Source organism: Scophthalmus maximus, chromosome 14, assembly GCF_022379125.1.
Source record: "Scophthalmus maximus strain ysfricsl-2021 chromosome 14, ASM2237912v1, whole genome shotgun sequence".
Lineage (NCBI taxonomy): Eukaryota > Metazoa > Chordata > Actinopteri > Pleuronectiformes > Scophthalmidae > Scophthalmus > Scophthalmus maximus.
This window is the reverse complement of record NC_061528.1, coordinates 6,200,001-6,220,324: the sequence shown is the minus strand read 5'-3', so window position 1 is coordinate 6,220,324 and position 20,324 is coordinate 6,200,001. Positions and strand designations below refer to the sequence as shown.

General features: G+C 45.5%; 1 protein-coding gene across 3 annotated transcripts in view; it reads left to right on the top strand.

Annotated features, from left to right (window-relative positions):
- Positions 1-20,324, top strand: part of klf12b (Kruppel-like factor 12b) — a 64,186-nt gene that overhangs the window by 5,095 nt on the left and 38,767 nt on the right. The window contains exon 1 of one of the 3 annotated variants that reach the window (XM_035650976.2): positions 20,132-20,298. The exons of 1 other annotated variant lie outside the window; for it this stretch is intronic. In XM_035650976.2, the coding sequence (XP_035506869.1) occupies positions 20,205-20,298 (94 nt within the window). In that variant the 5' untranslated portion in view covers positions 20,132-20,204. Of the gene's footprint in view, positions 1-20,131; positions 20,299-20,322 lie in introns of those variants that run through there. One more of the 3 variants, XM_035650977.2, reaches the window with a different exon arrangement.

Below are 20,324 nucleotides of genomic sequence, written 5' to 3'. Positions count from 1 at the left end.
TCTAATTTGAGCAGGGCATAATCAACACCCTGTGTTTTCTGAGCTCTATTTGTCCATCATCTATTTTTCTATAACTGTCTCCTTCTACCTCAATCTTATCTCCTTGGCTATATACCCTATTTCTTGTCTCGGTTCTCAGTAAGGAAATGGAAGAGCGCGACTCAGGAGGCAGATGTTAAAGTAAGAGAGTATTTACTTAGAAAAAGAGCAGGCAACCAAAGTACAAATGGTCGCGCTGAGGCCCTGTCCTAAACACGATCAGGGTAAAAAAAGAAGGCAAGTGAAGAACAGAGCGCTTGAAAGCTAAGGCACCATGGCACAAAGGCAATTTGGCAGATGGAAACAGACCAGTATACAAGGGAGCTGAAGTGGGAATGGAGAACAGGGGAACAGGTGTGCAAGTGAGTGTGGAGGGGGTGGGAATGGAGGGTCTCAGAGTGACAGCAGAATTAGAACATCAACTGGACTGAAGGAATGGAGGGATGAATGAGCAGACTGAAACTCAAAAGCATGACAATTTCTCCCCTCACATCCCTTATACCTCCTAACCCATTTCTTGTGATACCTCCTGTGATACTTGGAGGTTGATTTCCCACTGTGCGTCATTAACCTTTTCTCTCTCGTCCCGGTTAACCCCAGTGAGTTCACTCTGGCGTCTGAGACGGAGAGAGGCTGAGGGGAGCACGCTGCGCTCGCTCGAGTGGGACTGAGGTTTCACCAGAGAACATAACTACATCCTTATTAGCCGTTGAAGTGATACCGTAACAGCATTTCTCCCTTTTATCACACACCAATGTTTCCTCAGGCGTATTTTCTCTACATTACACAGTTTCTCTCAAAACTTTATTTTTAGGTCTGTGCACACAGACAAGTTTCTGAAGAGGTGTCATAGAAAATTACATGATACCAATCCCACAGCCCTGTACCTTCCGTGTGACATAACACCGGTGGCGGACAAGAATGCACATGCCACATATTGTCACCGTGGATGCCGGTCGGATGATTTGACCCAGTACCGCGCTTTGTTGACGATAAGATGCCTCATGCCTCCGGGGGAGAGGGAAAGATTATCTTTGTGTATGAAATAAAGAGTCTGTCGGCTTCCTGTTAAAACTGTGTCTAATCACAATGAGTGAGGTGTAATTAATGTTTCACTGGTGTGCTGTGTGTGTGTGTGTGTGTGTGTGTGTGTGTGTGTGTGCAGTCGAGGACCGTGGGTGAGAGGATGTAGTGTGCGGTCTCTCTAACAAGCTCCCACTCACCCCAGTGGAGGCAGGCAGGGAAGGCTGGAGAGTGACTGCGAGGCTGTTAGAGCAAGTGGGTTGCGTTGGACGTGTCCGTGTGTGTGTCTGTCTGTGTGTGCTTGCGCGCGTGTGTGTCTGTGTGCGCTCGACAGTGAGTGTGTGTTAGTGTGTGAAAAGTGTGCATGTGTGTCCTTTTGTGTGTGCTGTACTGGGATGTGGAAATTGAATGGAGCCTTTCAGTTCTACTGCTCGTCTCCCCGGGGGTGAGAGACTGGTTGCCATGGTTATCCTGGAATCCTGCCGCTAATGGGTGGGAGTTTGTGTAGCTCTGGCAACCTGGCCTGTCTAGGGTGGAATACGTGTGTGTGCAGTGTGTTTGCGTGTGTGCAGTGTGTGTGTGTGTACCAGGGGGGGTGTGGTTGGGTGGAGGCAACATTCTAGGACACAGGAGGTCACATATGTGAGAACACAAGCTTTCATTACTGCATGCTCCTGCAAACACCGACTCTTGTCTTACATTCATTTTCTTCACACCATACTGTACATATTCATCTTGATACACCTGTTTTACTAATCATTTGTACTTTTGTGCCTTCCATGTGCGTTGTGCCTTTTTCCAATGTTTTCATATGTCATACAGTTATGTCATTGCAAATGAAAAAAAGCCTGCATGGCTAAATCTGTCCCATTTACATGTTGTACTCAAGTATGCATGTAAATTAATGTGAATTATCCCTTTTTAAATACACAAAGATTAAAAAAAACTTCCTACCGAAAATTTAGTGTATCTGCCATTAGCCATTTACCACCACAAAACTCTTTGATTCACTCACCATACAGATTCAAATCACGAGGATGGTGGATAGCGTAATCATGTGGTGATGAAATAATCTTCTACTTTTACAACATTATCATAAGTCAAAAAAAATAACGCAGTGATATAGGTAATCCCTGCTCTCCCGTCATCCCCATCCCCATCCTTTTGCCCTCGGGCTATGGTGGGATTTTTTAACTGGCCACAGACACCCCACTAAACATGAACACAGTGGATATAGAGGATAATGAAAACCTCCACACAGAATATATCTGTGTTGGGAGAGCTACATTGTCACTGAGTGTTTCCCTTTGCTTCACAAATTCAGATATGATTTGAGACGCTTGTCCACAGCAGAGTTACACGTCGCAAATGTGTGCGCACATCTAGCGGTACATGAGCAAATTGGGTTGTATTATTCAAATTGCATAATGAATCTGATACAGATCACTTGTATGTATTACAGTGAGGCCGGGCATGTAATATTGTGCAGAGAACCCACGCCCATGACATGCAATGTGACCAGATAATCCTGGTTTTCCTATTCCCAGTGTTCTGGTAGAGGGGGATCAGTCCCTGCTAGTCTCACAGATGTCTTGGCTCCTGTTCCTCTTGGAAGACTTGATCCATACGCTGCATGAACCCCTGTGGATTTAAAGGAACTTGGCTCAGGAATTTACTCTCCACCATTCCAGTCGTTATGTATGGCCAATTCACAGTAACCTGGAAAAAGTGTTTCTCTTGTACTGGATCCAACACGCGTAAAAATAGAAAATAAAAGCTAAGGCAATATTGTGGTTACGATCTCACATGATACCTTGAGTGTGTGTGCTCTGGGTGACCTAGACCAGGGGCCCAGCGATTAAATCATCCGTCAGGAAACTTGCTGTTGACAAATGATTGATGGGGTTTGAGTCATTTTTATTGTATTGAGCCCCTTTCAGAATACATGCCCATGAAAACTGCATGGCTGTCCTTTAGAATGTAGTGAGCAGAGGCTGAATCATGAGGGCTGGACTTGTGGTTAAACCTAGCAAGTCATGGGGGTGGGGAGGGGTGTAGAAGGACCTTGTAGAACCACCCCTTGCTCCTTAGCCAAGATTTAGGCCAAACAGTTATATAATTCTGAAGCTGAAGACCAGCCACAGGCAATTTTACACTTTTAGTTGTATTACGACCAACTAATCAGAGAGCCACTGGAAAGTCGACAAAGCAGCTGTGACATATTTTGGATGATGATTTTTTTTTGGGGGAGCTGAAGAACATTGGACATAGGTCAACAATCCAGCTACTTCCAGTCTCCTCGTCTCAGTTGTAGATGACCACAGAGCATGCAAACGCTGCCTCTGTGTGTGTCCTGTTTCGGTGAATATCTTATCATCTTATGTAATGCATTCCTTTTCAGTGCGCTGCTTTACCAGCACGCTGAGGAGCAATGACAGTAAACGGAGCAGTACCACAAAATCCACCAACAACTATTTCCTAGCGTTCCGTCACTAAAATACCAAAAACTTTCTTCTAACCAGGTCACTATGAGAGTTTCCTCTAATCCTTTATTTTGTATGTTCCCTTCTCCCCTCCCCAGCCGTTTTTCTCCCCCCTTTTTTTTTTTGAGATTTCCACTCACTAGCCCAGACAGCCTTAGCCTTGACTCGGGGCCACCCCATGCTCTCACTGTCCAACTATTTAACTAACCGCACTGAAACAGCTTTAATTTCAGCTTATTGCTCAGCCCCGGCTGAATGCATCATCGCTTGGGGGTCTTTCTGGAAAGCCGTGGTATGGGGCCCAACAGGCAGGCAGGCAGACAAGGGAGAACAACAGCCCTGTGCAGTACGATCCCGGAGACCCCCAGAGACCTATACATCAGTCAGAGCGGCCTCCCCGAGGAGTCGTTAAGTTAGTTATGGCTCTTTTAAATGCTTCCCTGCACCTCTGCTCAATACAAGGAGGCGAGAGTTATTGGATGCCCAATAGTCAATGGTCAGATAAAAACCCTATTAAGGACTGAACATCTTTCGAGGAAGTTGAGTGTATCGCCTGCTGTATTCATTTTTGTTATAGGACAGGTTTTAGCTTTCTTTGTTCGGGAATTGCAGCTAAATATTACCTAGGCAAAGGACTTAAAAGGAAGAAAAACGAGACTCTGGTCTGTTTTCATAGCCCCTGTCATCCTTCCTATCATTTACAATGGCATTTTAGTCACCCGATTGTATCGCAGAGGGGTCGTGGTTCAGAAAACCGGACAGGTTTTAAACAAACTCTTCCAGATAAGATGGAGCTCCAGGACTTGAGAGGCTTCGAAAACAACATGCAGTTTGTCTTCTTTCTACTAGATCAGTTAGTAACACAAGCAGCCTACTTATTAACCCATGTTTTTTTTTTCTCATTGGGTTTTTTACAGTTGTTTTTTGCTTCGGACAGTAGCCAGGTTACTGGCATTGAGTTAGCCATTATGCTAACAGTGCAGCTAGTTAAAACTAGGGGCCAGAAAACGAAGTAGGAGCGTCAATGTAAATACTTCTCTCTTTTCCTCCGTTACCTCCAAAGTGGTGTTGACAACTTCCTCACGAGCTCTGAGAGAAAGTACCTGCATCCTCACTGACCAAACAGTAATAGCACTTAGAAAGTTGTCCGTTGCCTCTTAATTTGGAAAGTAACTCAAAGGAATAGTTCAGTATTTTAGGAAATATGCTTATTCCCCTTCTTGCCCTGACTTAGATAAGAAGATTCATACCACTGTCAAGTTTGTAAAGCGACCATTTGACAAACCAAGTCAAATCCAGTTTGGCTCTGTCCTAACAATATATACGCCTATAGCATCTCTTTTTCTTGGGCTTATCTCATCACTCATATTGCTGGTTATATGTGACAGTATAACCAATCGGACTTAAAGCCAAAACCCCCCCCCCCCCCAAAAATGTGAATTTTTCCTTAACCTATATTTCAAGTTGTGGACAAAGTATTATGGTAAAGCAAAAAGTGAAGAGTCCATGTTCCAGCAAAGGTGGATGTGTGTGTGTATTTTTGCTGACACAGTAGACTGTGGAATTGTCTGGATGAAGGGGAATATATTTATGGTTTTTGAGGAGTGAGGACCCACACCAGCCACCCTAGGGTCTTGTTATCCTCCCCTATGCCTGTGCTCTTGGGGCGACTTTAATGAATACTCCTGTTCCAGCCTTCTTCTGGCTCCAGTCAGGCTACATACAGGGCTGCCCCCCACCCCCACCCCTCTCCTCCCTGATTGTGCCTGCCTGTACGGTCCTTCTACAGCAAGAATGAAGAGAAGATGGAGACAGCGAGGAGGCCCGGTGATCGAACTGAATAATTGATGCGTGGAGTTCACTCGAGAACACCTCAAGAGTTTTTCTGAACACACACTGACCACCATTTGTTGAACTTGTGCTAAGATGGCGAATTGGTTAAAACTTTTGAGCAGCAGGTAGTATTACTCCTCTTACATACAAACTTGAACAGAGGTTTGCTACTTTACAAAATGTCACTTAATGCATAGACGTCAAATTGACACAGGCATCAGATGAGAATATAATTTAGTGTAAACAACATGTAAAGAGTGAAATCATTTTTTCTGTCTGGACTGATGAGAAACACCAATGTCTCAGATGTGCACCACTGACAGGGCCAAGCAACAAGTGCTGGGGCGCCTCCCATTGCCTCATGGGTAATGGGAGTTGACGGGATGAAACCTCCAAGAAACACGAGGCCGTAACGTGAAGTGAAGAAATGTTACAGCACGATAGTTCCCTTTTATGATATTATGATAGACAAAGTCAAAAGCCATCGCACAAATGTTCTCAATAAAAAACAGCACTGCGCTGCAGCCGATCCGAGTGAAGGAAAAATGTTTTATTCATAAAGTCGAGTGAGAGGTGAAGCAACAGCTGTTAACAAAAAGCGATGTTATAGAATCCCTATCGTTTGTCAGTTGCTTCTATATTTTGTGAGATGATTAAAGATACGGACACATTGATAATGAATCTCTCCTTAAAGGGAAAGAGAATGTGCCAGCAAGCAGGGGAAGAAAAAAAAACGTGGGTCTCTATAGCGGATGTTTTTTGCTGCAGAAAAGTGTGTAAAATGCTGAAAATAGAATATTTCTAGTCTTGAAAGCAAAACCTTTCCTTGAGTTTTTAGGGCAAGGATAACGTCACAGTTTGTCTACATGTACTGTATGCGTGCGTGTGAATGTAGAAGAAGGCTCAGAAAACTAACACTTCAGGAATGCCCCCTGCAGAGTGAGGACTTCAGGGTTGGCTGTGTGTTTATGGGAGCGTTTTGGCAGGAAGAGGCAGGGACCCGGTCCAGAATAACGGAACAACACTGGAATGTTGTACAGCGGGGAATATCCTGAGTCAAACACAAGGCAGCCGTGGGGTCTTGAGGAGGAGCACTTCGTGGAAAGACTTTTATAAGCTGTATTATTTTTAATATTAAGACGGATGACGCCCAGTGCACCGCTCTGTCGAGCGGCTGACGACGATGCACACGGATGCGCCTGCGATTGGCGTTCGTTTGATTCCTTTCATTTCACACCACCACCAAATTAGAAGACCATGTCCCATGGAATATCTCTCAAACCTGTGACTCATTCACTGAAAATCTCCATCCAAATGTGAGAGCCTCAACTGTGGCGGTGTTGGAGTCACAGTGAATGTGGAGTGTTAGTATTTCTCTCCAGGCTGTGCATTAGGCCGGATGCCACGCACCTTCGCCCACATGCCTCCCACGACCCAGCGCCCGTATATAGAGGGCAGAATCTGAGCCCAAGCTGCAAGCAGGCAGATAAAGACAATCTCATTGATGTAGGAGCAGCTCACTGGTAAAAAGAGACATCTCTGACACAACACTGCTTGCATTACCCTTGCTACAGAATCAGATTAACTGCTGCACAAATATTGTGCTAAGGCTCGAAGGCGTAGAGTCAGCTTTTACATACATTTCAAGCAGTCATGGTGTGTCTGTGTATGTGAATGTGTGTGTGTGTGTGTGTGTGTGTGTGCACGTGTGTGCATGTGTGTGTGTGTGTACGTGGCCATGAACCTGATTGGCTGCCATAAACCTTAAAACCGAAAACACTGACGAGCAGCTCAATCCATCAATTCCTCCAGGAACCACGTCTATGCTTGTAATGACATAAATATGCACTGTGGAGCCTGTGAATGACATGTTCCACCCACAATGCAGTCTAGAGACAACAAATATCAGTCCTTAATGGTATTTCTTTTCCCCCCTTATGTGAGAACATAACCGTTTGCAAAGAAAGTTCAAATGAAAACGAAACATCTCTTTTGGGAAATCAACCCATATACCTGGTTAGCTCAGTCACAGGGTTTTTTTCTCCCCCCCCCAATTATTTTTTCATATCATCTGTGTAATCCACACAGCGAAACTACAACTTCACAGTACCACCCACATTACACCAAAGGACATTTGACAAACACAACGAACATTCCTGTGCCGCATCGCTTATGCCAAATCTGCTCTTAGAAGTATTCCACCTGCTTTGTCTGTTTTTCTTTTTTTAATCACTATGAAAAAGATTGGTGCCGTGTGATGAGCAAGAGTAGGAGATAGGGGCTGGGTGGCTTGTCTAGCTTATACGCTGCCCCCCCTCTCTCTCCAGCTCATATGCTTTTTCTCTTTTACTCTTTTTCTCCCCTCCCTCTCCCTCTCACCCCCAGTCTGTTTCCTCTCACTCTCTTTGTCGTTACTGTTTTCTCTCGCTCTCTCTCTCTCTCTCTCTCTCTCTCTCTGCCAGACCTCTACTTTACACTGCCCCTCCTCCTCCCTCGCCTCCTCCCTGAAACCAACTCCTTGGCAACCAGTTGCAGCGTCTCCCAGAAAAGGTAGACAGGCCTCTCTGTAGTGCCACAGCAACCCAATGCAACATCAGACAGTGAGGCATGCTACATTATTAACCAGGAAAAAAAAAAAAAAAAAGCTAAGAGGAGGGCTGTTCGAGGACCAGACCGTGGACAGGAAGGAGAGAGTGACGGGGGAGAGAGTGAGAACGGTAGATGCTAGCCTCGACTGCTGGTTTGTCGCAGTGAAAAACTTGAGAGAGGAAACGGCACTTCCAGTTTAGACTTAACATGCATGACCGTGGACATGCGTGGCCATGTGCACATGCTACAGAGGAACACACATGCACACAGTATGAGCATGCAGGACTGTGAGAGAGAGAGATATTTTGGAGCGGTTACATTCAGCCAAATCCACAGGGGGATCAATAAGGAACATCTGGGTCTGCGGTGGACAGGGCGGCTTTTGTTTGCAGGCAGTACATTGGCCTGACACCTCACCCAGATTCTCTCTGGCTTTCTACACAGGAGGAGGCAAGAAGGGAGGGAGGGAGAGAGGGAGGGCGGAGAGGAGAAATTGCTGGGGGTGCGATTGGGGAGGGAAAGGTGTTTTTCTGCAGGAAAATGTGTCTGCTCCAAGGCCAAAGATATATTACTGTTACCAAGGGTACTCGTACCATTGTATTGGCGAGAAAATTGATTCTATCTTAAGATGAAAAATAACATACTTTATTTTCATATAAAATAATCTACTACTCTTAACAACAGTGTTGGGGTTTGGTGGTGCGTCAAACTAATAAGATGACAGTTTTCTCAAAAACCCAAATGGGATCTCTAGGAGTCGTGGGCTTTTCTGGACGTTTTTTGTTTAACCTTTTAAAAGCAAATCAAACCAATCTAAAAGCTTTGTCGTTGAACACAAAGTTGAAGCACATCTCTCAACAACAAGATTCTAAAATAAATTCTTTATTGTATTAGCAGGAAGACTCGCGCAGTATCCTTGACTGTGCTGATCTACAGAGCTCCACAGAGTCACCGAGACAAAAGAGAAGCATCACTCATTCTTCATCGGGAAGTTGAGTTGTCTGGCAGCACCACCCCACTTGGTGTTCCTGAGAGATTAATGCCCTCTCCTCGGTCTGTGCTGTACTTTAAATGGGGGGGGGGGGGGGTGACACACACAAAATGTTGAAACGGAGAGACAGACAATGAGAGCGCAAATAGAGGCAGCGGAGGACTGAAATGGGGAGGAAAAAAAAGAAAAGTGGAGGAGATGAGAGAGAGGCTGAAGTAGAGAGAGAGAGGGGAAAAGTAAAAAACGAGAGAGAGAGACACAGAGAGTTGGAGGGTGGTTGACTTGGGGAGAGAGAGAGAGAGAGAGAAGGGGAGCAAGAGGAGAGGTAATGAGGCCAGTGACTGGCTTTGCACCTCGTCTCTGTGGAAACTAATTGGGAGAGAGCTGGAGGGCACTAATTTGAGCACTCTGCTGGGTAAATGTAGTGCAACGAACTATGAAGGGTAGATCAATGTACTACCTCTGCCTACAACTCCCTTTTTTATCTTTCTACACCTCATGCTCCCCTCCTCCCATTATTGTTTCCTGATAAAAAATTCAATTGAATTCTACACTGCTCGTGGGCATAAAGGTATTGACCTGCGTAGATGTCATGTGTGCCGATGAGGCGCATACTCACCTGAGAGGAGTTCCGCTATAGAAGTTAGCCAAAGAAGAAAAACAAACTTACAGTACATGCTGTTTAGTTTACAGTACTACAAGGTCACTTCCCATCAGTCTGGAGATGCGTCCCCCGCCCCCCCCCCCCCCCCCCCCCCCCCCCCCCCCCCACAGTGGCGGAGGGACGTTGCGATCGAAAGACGCAGCAGCGCTCACACTGAGAGACTATTGTGTACAGCGTGTGTGTTCTCTCCTCTCCCAGGGTGGTATGCTGTCTGATGGGAGAGAAAGGGAAACAGAATGTATAGTTACCCCCCGCAGTGGGCCCAAGGGTGACGGAACAAGGAGCCAGAATTTGGGGTCTTAAGGGGAATTATCCTCACCCTGAGGCTCGGGGATACAGCGAGGCTTTTCGGCCTCACATCAGAGGGGAGCCTGTGGTCTCGTTCGACATACGCAGGAAGATTCAACAATGCATGGGAAGAGGGAGAAAAAGAAAAAGGAGACAAAGGGCTGGGTTATGTGCTTTAATAGAAAGATGGGATTCAGCGCTCGTTATTCAGCAAAAAAGACGTAGTTCCGATTCTAAGTGCACAGTTGTTGTATTTGTTTTGGAGAGAAATACATTTAAAAAGTTATTGGCTTTGAGGCTGTGCTATACAGTATACGGAGTGATTGTGTGTGTGTTTGTCTAAACTCCACCTTTCATTGTGGTACTTGGGAGGATGCTGATCCGCTCTGTTCAGCGCCATCTGCCCCCCTCTCTCTCAGCGACTGTGCCTTGCAGCTCGGCCCCCTGGGAAATAGCTGTGGATAAGTTATTCAATTAGAGGGGCATTATTGGCCCGCTCTCTCAGAGGACAGAGCTGATGATGCTGTGATTATACAGCTCTGCATTCCTTTATGGCTCGGCACCCTCTGTGTGTGTGTGTGTGTGTGTGTGTGTGTGTGTGTGTGTGTGTGTGTGTGTGTGTGTGTGTACTTCCACACATACACACTGTTGTGAGTGTGTTTCCGTGTATGTGTGTGTGTGTGTGTGTGTGTGTGTGTGGAACCGCAAATCAACAAATAATGTGTGTAGGGTGAATGGATGTGGGGGTTAAAAAATGGGGGTCTATCAGAGATGCTTGGTGGATTCTAAATGAGCCCATCTAAGTTCGAGGGGATATGCACACTCGCGCGAACACACACGGGCTTGACCACGCGCACCCTCAGAGACGACGGGGATGTGCCCCTCTCTGAGTGACTAATCAGTGTGAGACGAAAAGTCTCACAAACATCCCCTGGCTTTTCAGTTTCCCTTCATTGCGGCGACGATCTTAGCTGTAGACGTGTTACCGTCCAGTAAAGTGTCATTGTGAGATGCTGTTAAATGGGTGATTCAGCATCGAACTGCTGTCATATCAACACTGTCTTCGCGACATTATGTTGACCAGTTTATGTTTTCAATTTACATAACGCGGATGTGATTTATTTCTGAGCAAAAACTATGTTGATGATACTGAACACATCAGTGAAATTTTCCCAGACAGCATCTTTGCTTTCTGCCAAAATATCTGATCTTGCAGAACAATATCCTCTTGTACTGGCGACAGATTTTTTTGGGGGGGGGCTATGTTCAGGCGCTCACAACATTTGGTTAAGGTTAGGGAAAGATCATGGTCTGGTTTCGTACAAAGTTCACAGTCACAGTCTCTACACACACGGCGTGTTTAATCATATTTAACAAAAAACATGATCTTTCCCTAACAATAAACAAAGTGCTTTTGTTGCCCAAGACTAACCACAGATGGGACCGAGCCCTGATCTGTAACTGTGGCAGTGCTGCTCTCTGGGCCACAAACAAGCTGCTTGCTCTTCTTCCCAACTCCTCACCCCGGAATTTTTCAAACTTGTAGTCTTTATCCACAACAGATGCTGACTCACTTGAAGCAGCTTCTCAGATTAATGCAGCAGAGCTCCTAATGAACTGTAAAAGGACTCTGATGTGTAAAATCAGCGGAGTCCCCCCTTTATGTTTGACTGGAACTCTTTCCTGATTCACACTGGAGTCAAGTGATTTCTATTGTCACCAGAATTGTGGTCAGAACAAGAGGCGACACACTGCTCGAGAAAAAGATATGGGAGGAGAGACATCGTCAGCAGAGGGCTACACACCCAAAATCCAAACACATCCGCTCTCTGCGGACCAGTGAGGTGGTCTTTAAAGTGCTGCCACGATGGGTCTACCCCTATCTGCGCAGTGCAGACCCACAGATGCCCTCCCGAGGGGACAGCCGAGAGGGGAGCAGGGCAGGCGGCCGGGAGCCTCATCTGCTCTGCCCAGAATACAAATAGGTCAGTGTGCGGTGGGAGAGGAGGGGCACGGATAGGGACACACGCATGCACGCATGCACACACACACACACACACACACACACACACACACACACACACACACTGACCATGAACAAGAAGGGGTCCTGCCAGCTGAATTCCTCCATTGGCCGTGATGGGAAGGGCCATCTGGTATCAATGTGGGGAAGTCAAGGAAGCTTGTACACACATTTACATTCACACACACACACACACACACGCGCCTACACACCGCACACACGCACACAGGCACGCACGCACGCACGCACGCTAACACGCACGCATTGTTTTAATGACAGGTGATTCAGGGCAGCACCTGAACATCATTTCCGTGACCTTTCGTTCAGGTGCGACAGTATTTCATCTTCGACTCCACTCAGCTCGGACAGATGCGGGACGTCGAACATGCAGCTGTCTGTTGCTTGACTCATGTAAAACATCATGTCGGCTGACTGAAAAAACATCCTTGTAATTGCATAATGGTTTTTTTACTAATGCATTTTTGACTAGTCTTTGTGAATTATCAATTTTTTTCCAACCATAAAACAAACCTTCAAACTGTGCTACAAGTGTTTCAAGTTATTTTATTGTCAGAGTGTGTATCAGAGAAAAACGTGAAGAAACCTGGAACGAGTTATTTTAACACGGACTCCTAACTCCCATAGATCTCGAGTCAACACCCCTGGACAATGTTTAATCCCTATTTTGACCCTCGGTTTTTTTGACTGCAGTTTAATTCAATTTGCGTGGCGCTGTGTGCACAATCTTCCAGATTTCTCCTGTTTTGGAAAATTCCTGGAAGTAAGAAAAACTTCAGCCCGGATAAAAATAGACATTGTTTGGCTGTGATGTAATCCCGCGGCTGCATTCTGAAGTTTTTCTTTCTGCTGTTGGTGCAGGCTCAACATATCGCTGAGAAGGGAAACTGATTTACTTTGGCTTAATAACAAAACCTTGGCCTGATGAGGGAAAGGCCTGCGCAGAGTAAATCAAGTAGAAAATAAGCTGGGCCGAATTCTTTTTCAAAAGCCAGCGTGCTATTTAAGCCAGAGCAGGCCCATGGCAGCAGCGCACGAAAAGAAAACATTTCAGATTTTTCCATCACACAAATTTCTCGTTCCCTAATATCAGCACCTCTCGGCAGACACATAAACTTTGAGAAGGACAGCAAAGCAGTCTCACGCAGAATGTAGGGTAACATGTGTAACACATAAAGTGTTGCGAGACCCCAGCTGTATAGTATGTCTGCCAGTAGCAAATGTATGGGCAAATGAGAGTTGAAGAGGTCTGGATAAGCACTTTTGTACTGTGTACCTTGAGCCAATGTTTTCAGACAAAACTATACACGTTAAAGGGATGGACCTGGAAGTGAACCTATAACAAAATCACATGAGCAGCGAGCTCGGCACAAGGTAGTTGATTCGTCTCCCAGACATTCACACCCTCTCACCGAGACGCTGCAATTGAAACTTTAACGACTTGAGTCGTCCCTCCTGCACTTGCGTTGGCTCCGATAAATTCTGTACCACGGCTCACAAATATCTCTCAAGCATCCTTGTCTCTGCCCAAGGGAAGAGAAAAAAAAAATTGTTGTGCAGCAATCTGCGTCTTTTTGATTAACACCCCCATTCTACTTCCTTTGCGTGCCCCCGCCTCACCTCTCTTTCTTCCTCCTCCTCGCTCTACACACATCCATCTCTATGATTATTGAAACGGGTGCCAGAAAAAACACTGTGACCCGTCTAATTTGGACTGTGTGAGAGCGTAGAGAGGGGAGAGAGAGGGGCCCTACAATTCTCCACACTCCCCTTTTTTTTCTTCTTTTTTTTTTTACCGAGCCGGGGAAGTGGCGGGTGAGAGAGAAGCTGTTGCCATGGCTACGTGCTGGCAGCTTCTGTCCTTGTGTTTGGAGAGCACTGGCTGTTCCCTCTCTATACCCAACGCCTGGGAGGAGAGGAGTGGAGAGTGGAGGGAGGTGAGGGAGAAGGAGGTGAGTGGCGGAAGGAGGTGAGAGGGGTGAGGGGGAGGGAGGGAGGGGGGAGTCAGGGAGGGGTCGAGCTGTCAAAGGGGAACAACGCAGGGTCTCTCCGTCACAAAACCAAAGGGCTGCTGGCCGGGAAAAGAGCAACAAAAGAGCAACGCTGTGGACTCTGGTGGCTGATCAACCCCTGCTCCTCACACACACACACACACACACACACACACACACACACACACACTGGTGTTGATGTCAGGCTTGACAGCGGTGGGGGTGTGTGGAGGAGTGGCAGTGTGTAATTGCTCCAGAGCAGCAGCTATAGAATTCAGGTGTCTCCGTAGCTCAATTGTGGAGGCTAATCTCTCAGCCACTACTCGCTGTGTCTCCTTCTCCAAACTTCATACGCAGATCATACGACTGATAATCATCAAGAAGCTTAACAGGCGGCTTGATTCGAGCCGCCGCCTCTGATGCCGCGGTGAACCTTTCCCACGCGCACGTGTCAAGGTGTTGCATTTTCACTCTGTGGCTTCGTTGATGCCTGATATTTCAGTGACAATCTTTCTTTTCTTTCTTTTTTCTCACAGCACTTCTTGTGTTTGTAATCAGGATGACTGCAGTATTGCAGGCTCCACCCTCGGTCTGGCCATCCGGTAAAATGAGCCAGGTAATGGATAGCTGGGGAATGGACACAATACGGAGCTTGCAGTTTTAAAACACACAAGTCTCCTTGTTATTGTTCTAGCTCCTCTTTCACCCTCATAAGCTCCGGAGCCAGCGCATAGTAACTTTGTCGACTAGTCCGAACTCTTTCCGTCAGTTTGTGCCGTATTTTATCTAATCTTATTTGCACAGTAAAAAGTGAGAGGCTCCCTACGGTCGCCCCCCTTCCTCAAATGTGTCCCTGCGTCTATCACAGCTTGCTTGTTTGCAACTGTGTGCGCGCGCATGTGCATCTCTGTATTGGTGTTAAAGTTCATTCTAGGAGTGTGTGTGTGTGTGTGTGTGTGTGTGTGTGTGTGTGTGTGTGTGTGTGTGTGTGTGTGTGTGTGTGTGTGTGTGTGTGTGTGTGTGTGTGTGTGTGTGTGTGTGTGTGTGTGTGTGTGTGTGTGTGTGTGTGTGTGTGTGTGTGTGTGTGTGTGTGTGCGTGCGAGAGCTTCGCAGTTGCTATTAGACACAGCATGCTGGAGGCCCGGTGGTCATGCTGAAGCGTCCCCCTTCCCGCCCCCACAACCCCACCCCCCATGGCAGGGGGCTGACCTTGGCAGGGCCTGACAGAGAGTTGGCCTGGAGGGAGATCCACGGAGCTCCACGCCAGCCCACTGAGCCAACCCACTGAGCCAACCCACTCAGTCTGTGCAGGTGTACTGACGCCTGGACAAACACGCTCACAAACGCACACACACACAAACGCTTGCACGGATAGCCACTAGACCAGGGGAGGCCCCCTGAGCAAGCAGATGTCCTCACCATCCATTTTTCCGTGTTACCTTTCTTCTGGATTTCTTTTTTTTCCCCACTCTTCAGTTTGTGGGGAAAAAAGTACTATATTCTCAGCTACAGCAGCTCTCACTTCCTCTTCTTTCTCCTTTTCATTTGCTTGATTATATATGATTTGATCTAGCTGTGCTCCTGGCTTCCACTCTTGTTTGCAGAGCCGTCTTCACTTATACTGCAACGGCGCATCGTGGAAAATTAAAGGGTGTAGGAACAACGCTAAGTCACACTTGTTAAGTGATACATTCTTGTAGTCTTGTATTATTATTTTTTAGCACAAGACAATTTCAAATCGTTCTGTGAATTTAATGAAGCAGCCAGTGTTTCAGAGCATACAGTGTCGCACGCTTGAAAAAACAAATCTGTCATTACTTAATGACAAATGCGTCAAATCAATAAATAGACGTATAAATGTATGTATGAATCAATAATTTATTCCTCATAGCTCTCGTCACCAGTATTCATTATTATAATAACCATGTAGCAGAATATTGTACGACTTAAGAGAGGCCCGTTCATCTGGGAGCTTCTGACGTGGACTGTCCCAGCGGAGGCCTAAGCCAAAGATAAACCTATCAGCTGCATACTGATGAGTTATACACACTGCAGCCACCTCCTTGTCCAAACCCTCAGTTGGCCTTGTTTGTGTGTAGAAATTCAGAAATGTGTTGAACAAAACACAACATACATGAAATATTAAAAGGACCAAGGCAATTCTTTGTTGTGAATTTGAAAAGAAGCATATTTAGCTTGGATTACTTTTTTCAGTCAGAAGTCAACGTTCATACATAGTGTGAACAGAACGCAATGTGTTTTTTGTTATTGTGAATTAATAAGAAAGCAATGAAAAGTGGTAGGAAATAAGCATATGAAGGTATACATGAGGAAGTATAGTAGCTAACAATCATGACTGCGTACAGACACATAAAGACGTATTATGCAACAAACTGATAAAAAATGTATGATCACACTAAACTATTGCAGGATTATTGCTTGTTTGACCTTCACTGTGCAGAATGATGTACAGAATGTACAGAGTTTGACCCTATTGCCCTTTTCACATTCATCTTCTAAAGGAGGAATGTTTGCAACTGCCAATTGTGGTCCAATATGCAGCTTACAGGATGTGATGTATGAATGATGCGATGAAGAAACTTGGATCTTCTTTAAACTTTTTAAATGAAAAGAAAATACTTTGATATTCTTACATTATGTTACTAGTTAGTTGAACCTTTTTAAGGAAAAAAAACCCAATTATGAATGTGGCATGTCTTTTTTGAGTGACAGTTGTTAATGTTTCTGTGATGTGACACAGTGATAGCAAACATGCCATTTCTTGCTTCAGCAGGAAGCATGAACCCTTTGAAATGTGATTACAGATAAATTGGGTCATACACAGTTGTAAGAGGCCAAATTTCCCCCCCAAAAAAATCAGTCCACGATGAGATACAGATTTCAGCAAAATCAAGCATGTACAAAGTTGTGTAAAATATCAGAGTGGAGCCTGAATATGAAAAAAAATTGGAGTAATTTTCAGCACAGAGCGAGTCACAGCAGGACTTGTTCTCCGGAGTTTTTGGCGAAAATCGTCGACGATTTTGTTCTCGACAGTCCGACAGAGAGACGAGCAGGCTGTGGCCGATTCCATTGTGCGTCTCAGATTTCATTTTGCAGTACAGAGAAACCTTGACTTGTGAAGCGAAGAGCAAACACTTCTCATTTTATATATGTAGCGCCATTGTGTTGGGTAGTCGGAGTGAGAACAGAGTGCGACTGCGGGGGATAAAGAGAAGCTCCAGAGGTGAGCACTCTATGGCCGTCAAACCAGGGCTGTCTGACAGCATGAATAGTTTCTGTATATATATATATATATATATATATATTACATTCTTCCCATTTGTGCTGATGCTGTACTGTAGGGCGAACCATAAAATACCTTCCACATCGTGTTCGGGAAAGAAAAGGTAAACAACATGTGTTTTTCTTCTTCTTCTTCTTCTTATTGATTGTAGTCACTCTTAATTCCGCCAGCAGTAACAGAACATCGTCCGTTTCCCGAGCGTTTTTTTCTCCCCCCTGTTTCCACTCCCTCCTCCCTCCCTCCCTCCTGGCTGTGCCGTAACAGGTTGTGTTTAGCTTCTCTTGTACTTCCTCGTCTGGCACGTCTGTTCTTTCAGTCCAGAGTCTAAAGTTCAGTTAGAGACAACATGAGGGGAGCATCACATCGCTCACCCGTAGCATTTCACAACACACACACACACACATACAAGCAGGTTTTTTTTTTTTTTTTTTGCCAAGTCAAATCCCTTTTGTTGCGTGTGACTAAATGACAAATGGTGTTACAATAATTTGATGAGATTGAGTCAGATGATGCAAGGGGAGAAGAAGTGTGTAATGATAATGCTCCTCTTAAAGTGTCTCGCAGCTTACTATGCCACAGCACAAACGATCACCCCTCAGACGCCCGGGCTTGTCTTTGAACTGCTCCCATTCCAGGGTGATACATTTTAGCAAAACCTGTCTGGAGTTGGCGTATCCTTGGGAGAGGTGCCGGTGTCTCAGGTGTTTAATAAGCCCGACTGGGGGGGCAACAGGAGGAAGCCTGGAGCCCCCGACTCAAGCACTCAATTGGATTCCTCCCTGCACATGCCTGATCCATCCCTACGGTGACCCCTCCCCCATGTGCCTCAGACCATCTCCCATCATCCTCTCTCATTCTTCCTCCTCTTCAAGCTCTCCTCACCAGATCTCTGTAGCCCCCCCCCCCCCACCACCACCACACACACATCTTCCATCCACACTAAACCCTCGCCCACCTCCCTCGAAGCGCTTGTTTGCGCTCCCCTCCGCCTGCCTTCCTCCTCCTTAGGCACCCGTTACAGGACGGCATTACAAGGATCATCACCGGGGCCTTGTGGCTGATGTAACATTAGTGTTCCATCACACACACACACAAAGCCTTCAAAGCGCTTAATAACTAGCCAACCTTCTCATCACGCGACTCAGAAATCTTTTCTCAGAAATTGGTAATATCACATGAATCTGTAATTGATCGTTCTCATGTATCGATACGCGAGACCATAAGATGAATGACCATATGTCTGGAATTCCAATTGTCTGTGTTTTTTATGCAAGTGAGAGGTATGTTGTGCTTGGTGTCATGGAAACCAGATCGAAAATGGGTTAAAAAAGGTTATTGAAAGTATAAATTTCGTAACACAGACTTATGCCACCCCAGTTTATTAATAACAGGGGTGAAACTGTTGGGAAATAAATCTCTGCTCATCTTCCCTCCATCCATCCATCCATTCAAACAACCCCCCCCCCCCTTCCCATTGGACACTTGGAGCCCCTCCTATCCAGGGCAGCCAGAAACCACTTCTTAATTCATCCATACACAATCACCCGGCCACCTCTCCCTCCAGCATAGACAACCTTATTAATCCAGTCACTCTTTCCCTCCGTCCCTTTTGTTCCATCCTCTCGTCTCCACCCGACCATTTTAACACCCATTCATTGCAAACAGAAGACATACAGTATCTGGCGTGGAACAGAATGAATATTAAGTGGGCAGCAATTGGATGTAACTGTACCTGGCCCTTTCCCCCTCTGTCTCCATCATGTCTCTCTCTCTCGCTCTCTCAGCTGTGCCTGTACCACGTAAAATGGCATGAGCTCCATCAGCCATGCAGATGAGTGTTGCTTCCTTTACCTTAATTAGAGCTCCCAGGGGAGGGGAGTGACTGTGGGCGCTCGGCAGCATCAGCATCAGCGCTCTCGTACCATAGAGATACCTCTCATCGAGACTTAGAACACCAGGAGGAACGCTGACCACAGAGGAGATTTTAAAAGCATGTCATTATGTGGAAAATGTTTTTCAAGGTTGTACAGCAGGTAGAAATGTGCTGCTTTACTTAGGAGCAGAAACCAAAAAGCCATTTGTGCTGTTTTTTTCTTAGACTTCCATGACTGCAACCCGAATAAACTCTGGGTTTTGGACTGATGGTCAGACAAAACAATCCATTAATATTCATTGTACTAGGTCTGCAACTAACGATTATTTTCATAATCGATTAATATGTTGATTATTTTCTCGAATAATCGATTAGTTGCTTGGTCCATAAAATGGTAAAAGATGATGTTTTGTTCACATATATATTAAATATAAATATTCACATTTAAGAAGCTGAAATCAGAGAATTTGGACTTTCCCCCCCATAAAAACCACTTGAACTGTTGGCGATTAATTTAGTCGATTACTAATCGATGATCTGTTGCAGCTCTATGTTATACCATATTCTGACATTTTATAGATCAAACAATTAATAAATGAAATTCAAATATTAATGAATTAAAAGCACTTCAAATCATAATAATAGTACAGCTTGGGATAAACAAAGGTTAGAAAAATGACGTCAATTATGAATTCATAATGAGAACAGTTGCCCTTTAATTGTCTGATCAAGGCCACTGTAGTTATAGCTCCAACTTATACTAAACCATTTCAAACTATTAAATCATATTTAAAGTAACTTTATTACTTGTTAATACTTTATTCTCCACACAGGGAGAACACCGTAGAATGAAGATGAATTATGAAACGACCCGAGATAATTATTTGAATCCACTTGAGTTCAAATGATTGCTCCTCCACTTGCACACCTTTCCTTCCGTCCCCTTTAAACGGGGAGGTGCTCCGGTGCTCCCCCCCGGCTCGCGGCTCTCCGCTGCGCACCGGGAGGGGAAGAGGCAGAGAGAGGGAGAGAGCGCGGACACGTCGGAAACCTCCCCGGTGGGGCCCCGTGTAATTCGATGCATGCTGTTAAAGCTTAGAGTATATTGTCTTCCCTTTGCTTATGAAGCCTCCACCCACCGGCCCACCCTACATTTAGCGGATCATGTGACTCGGGGTAAGTCATTTGCAAGTACAACAGTT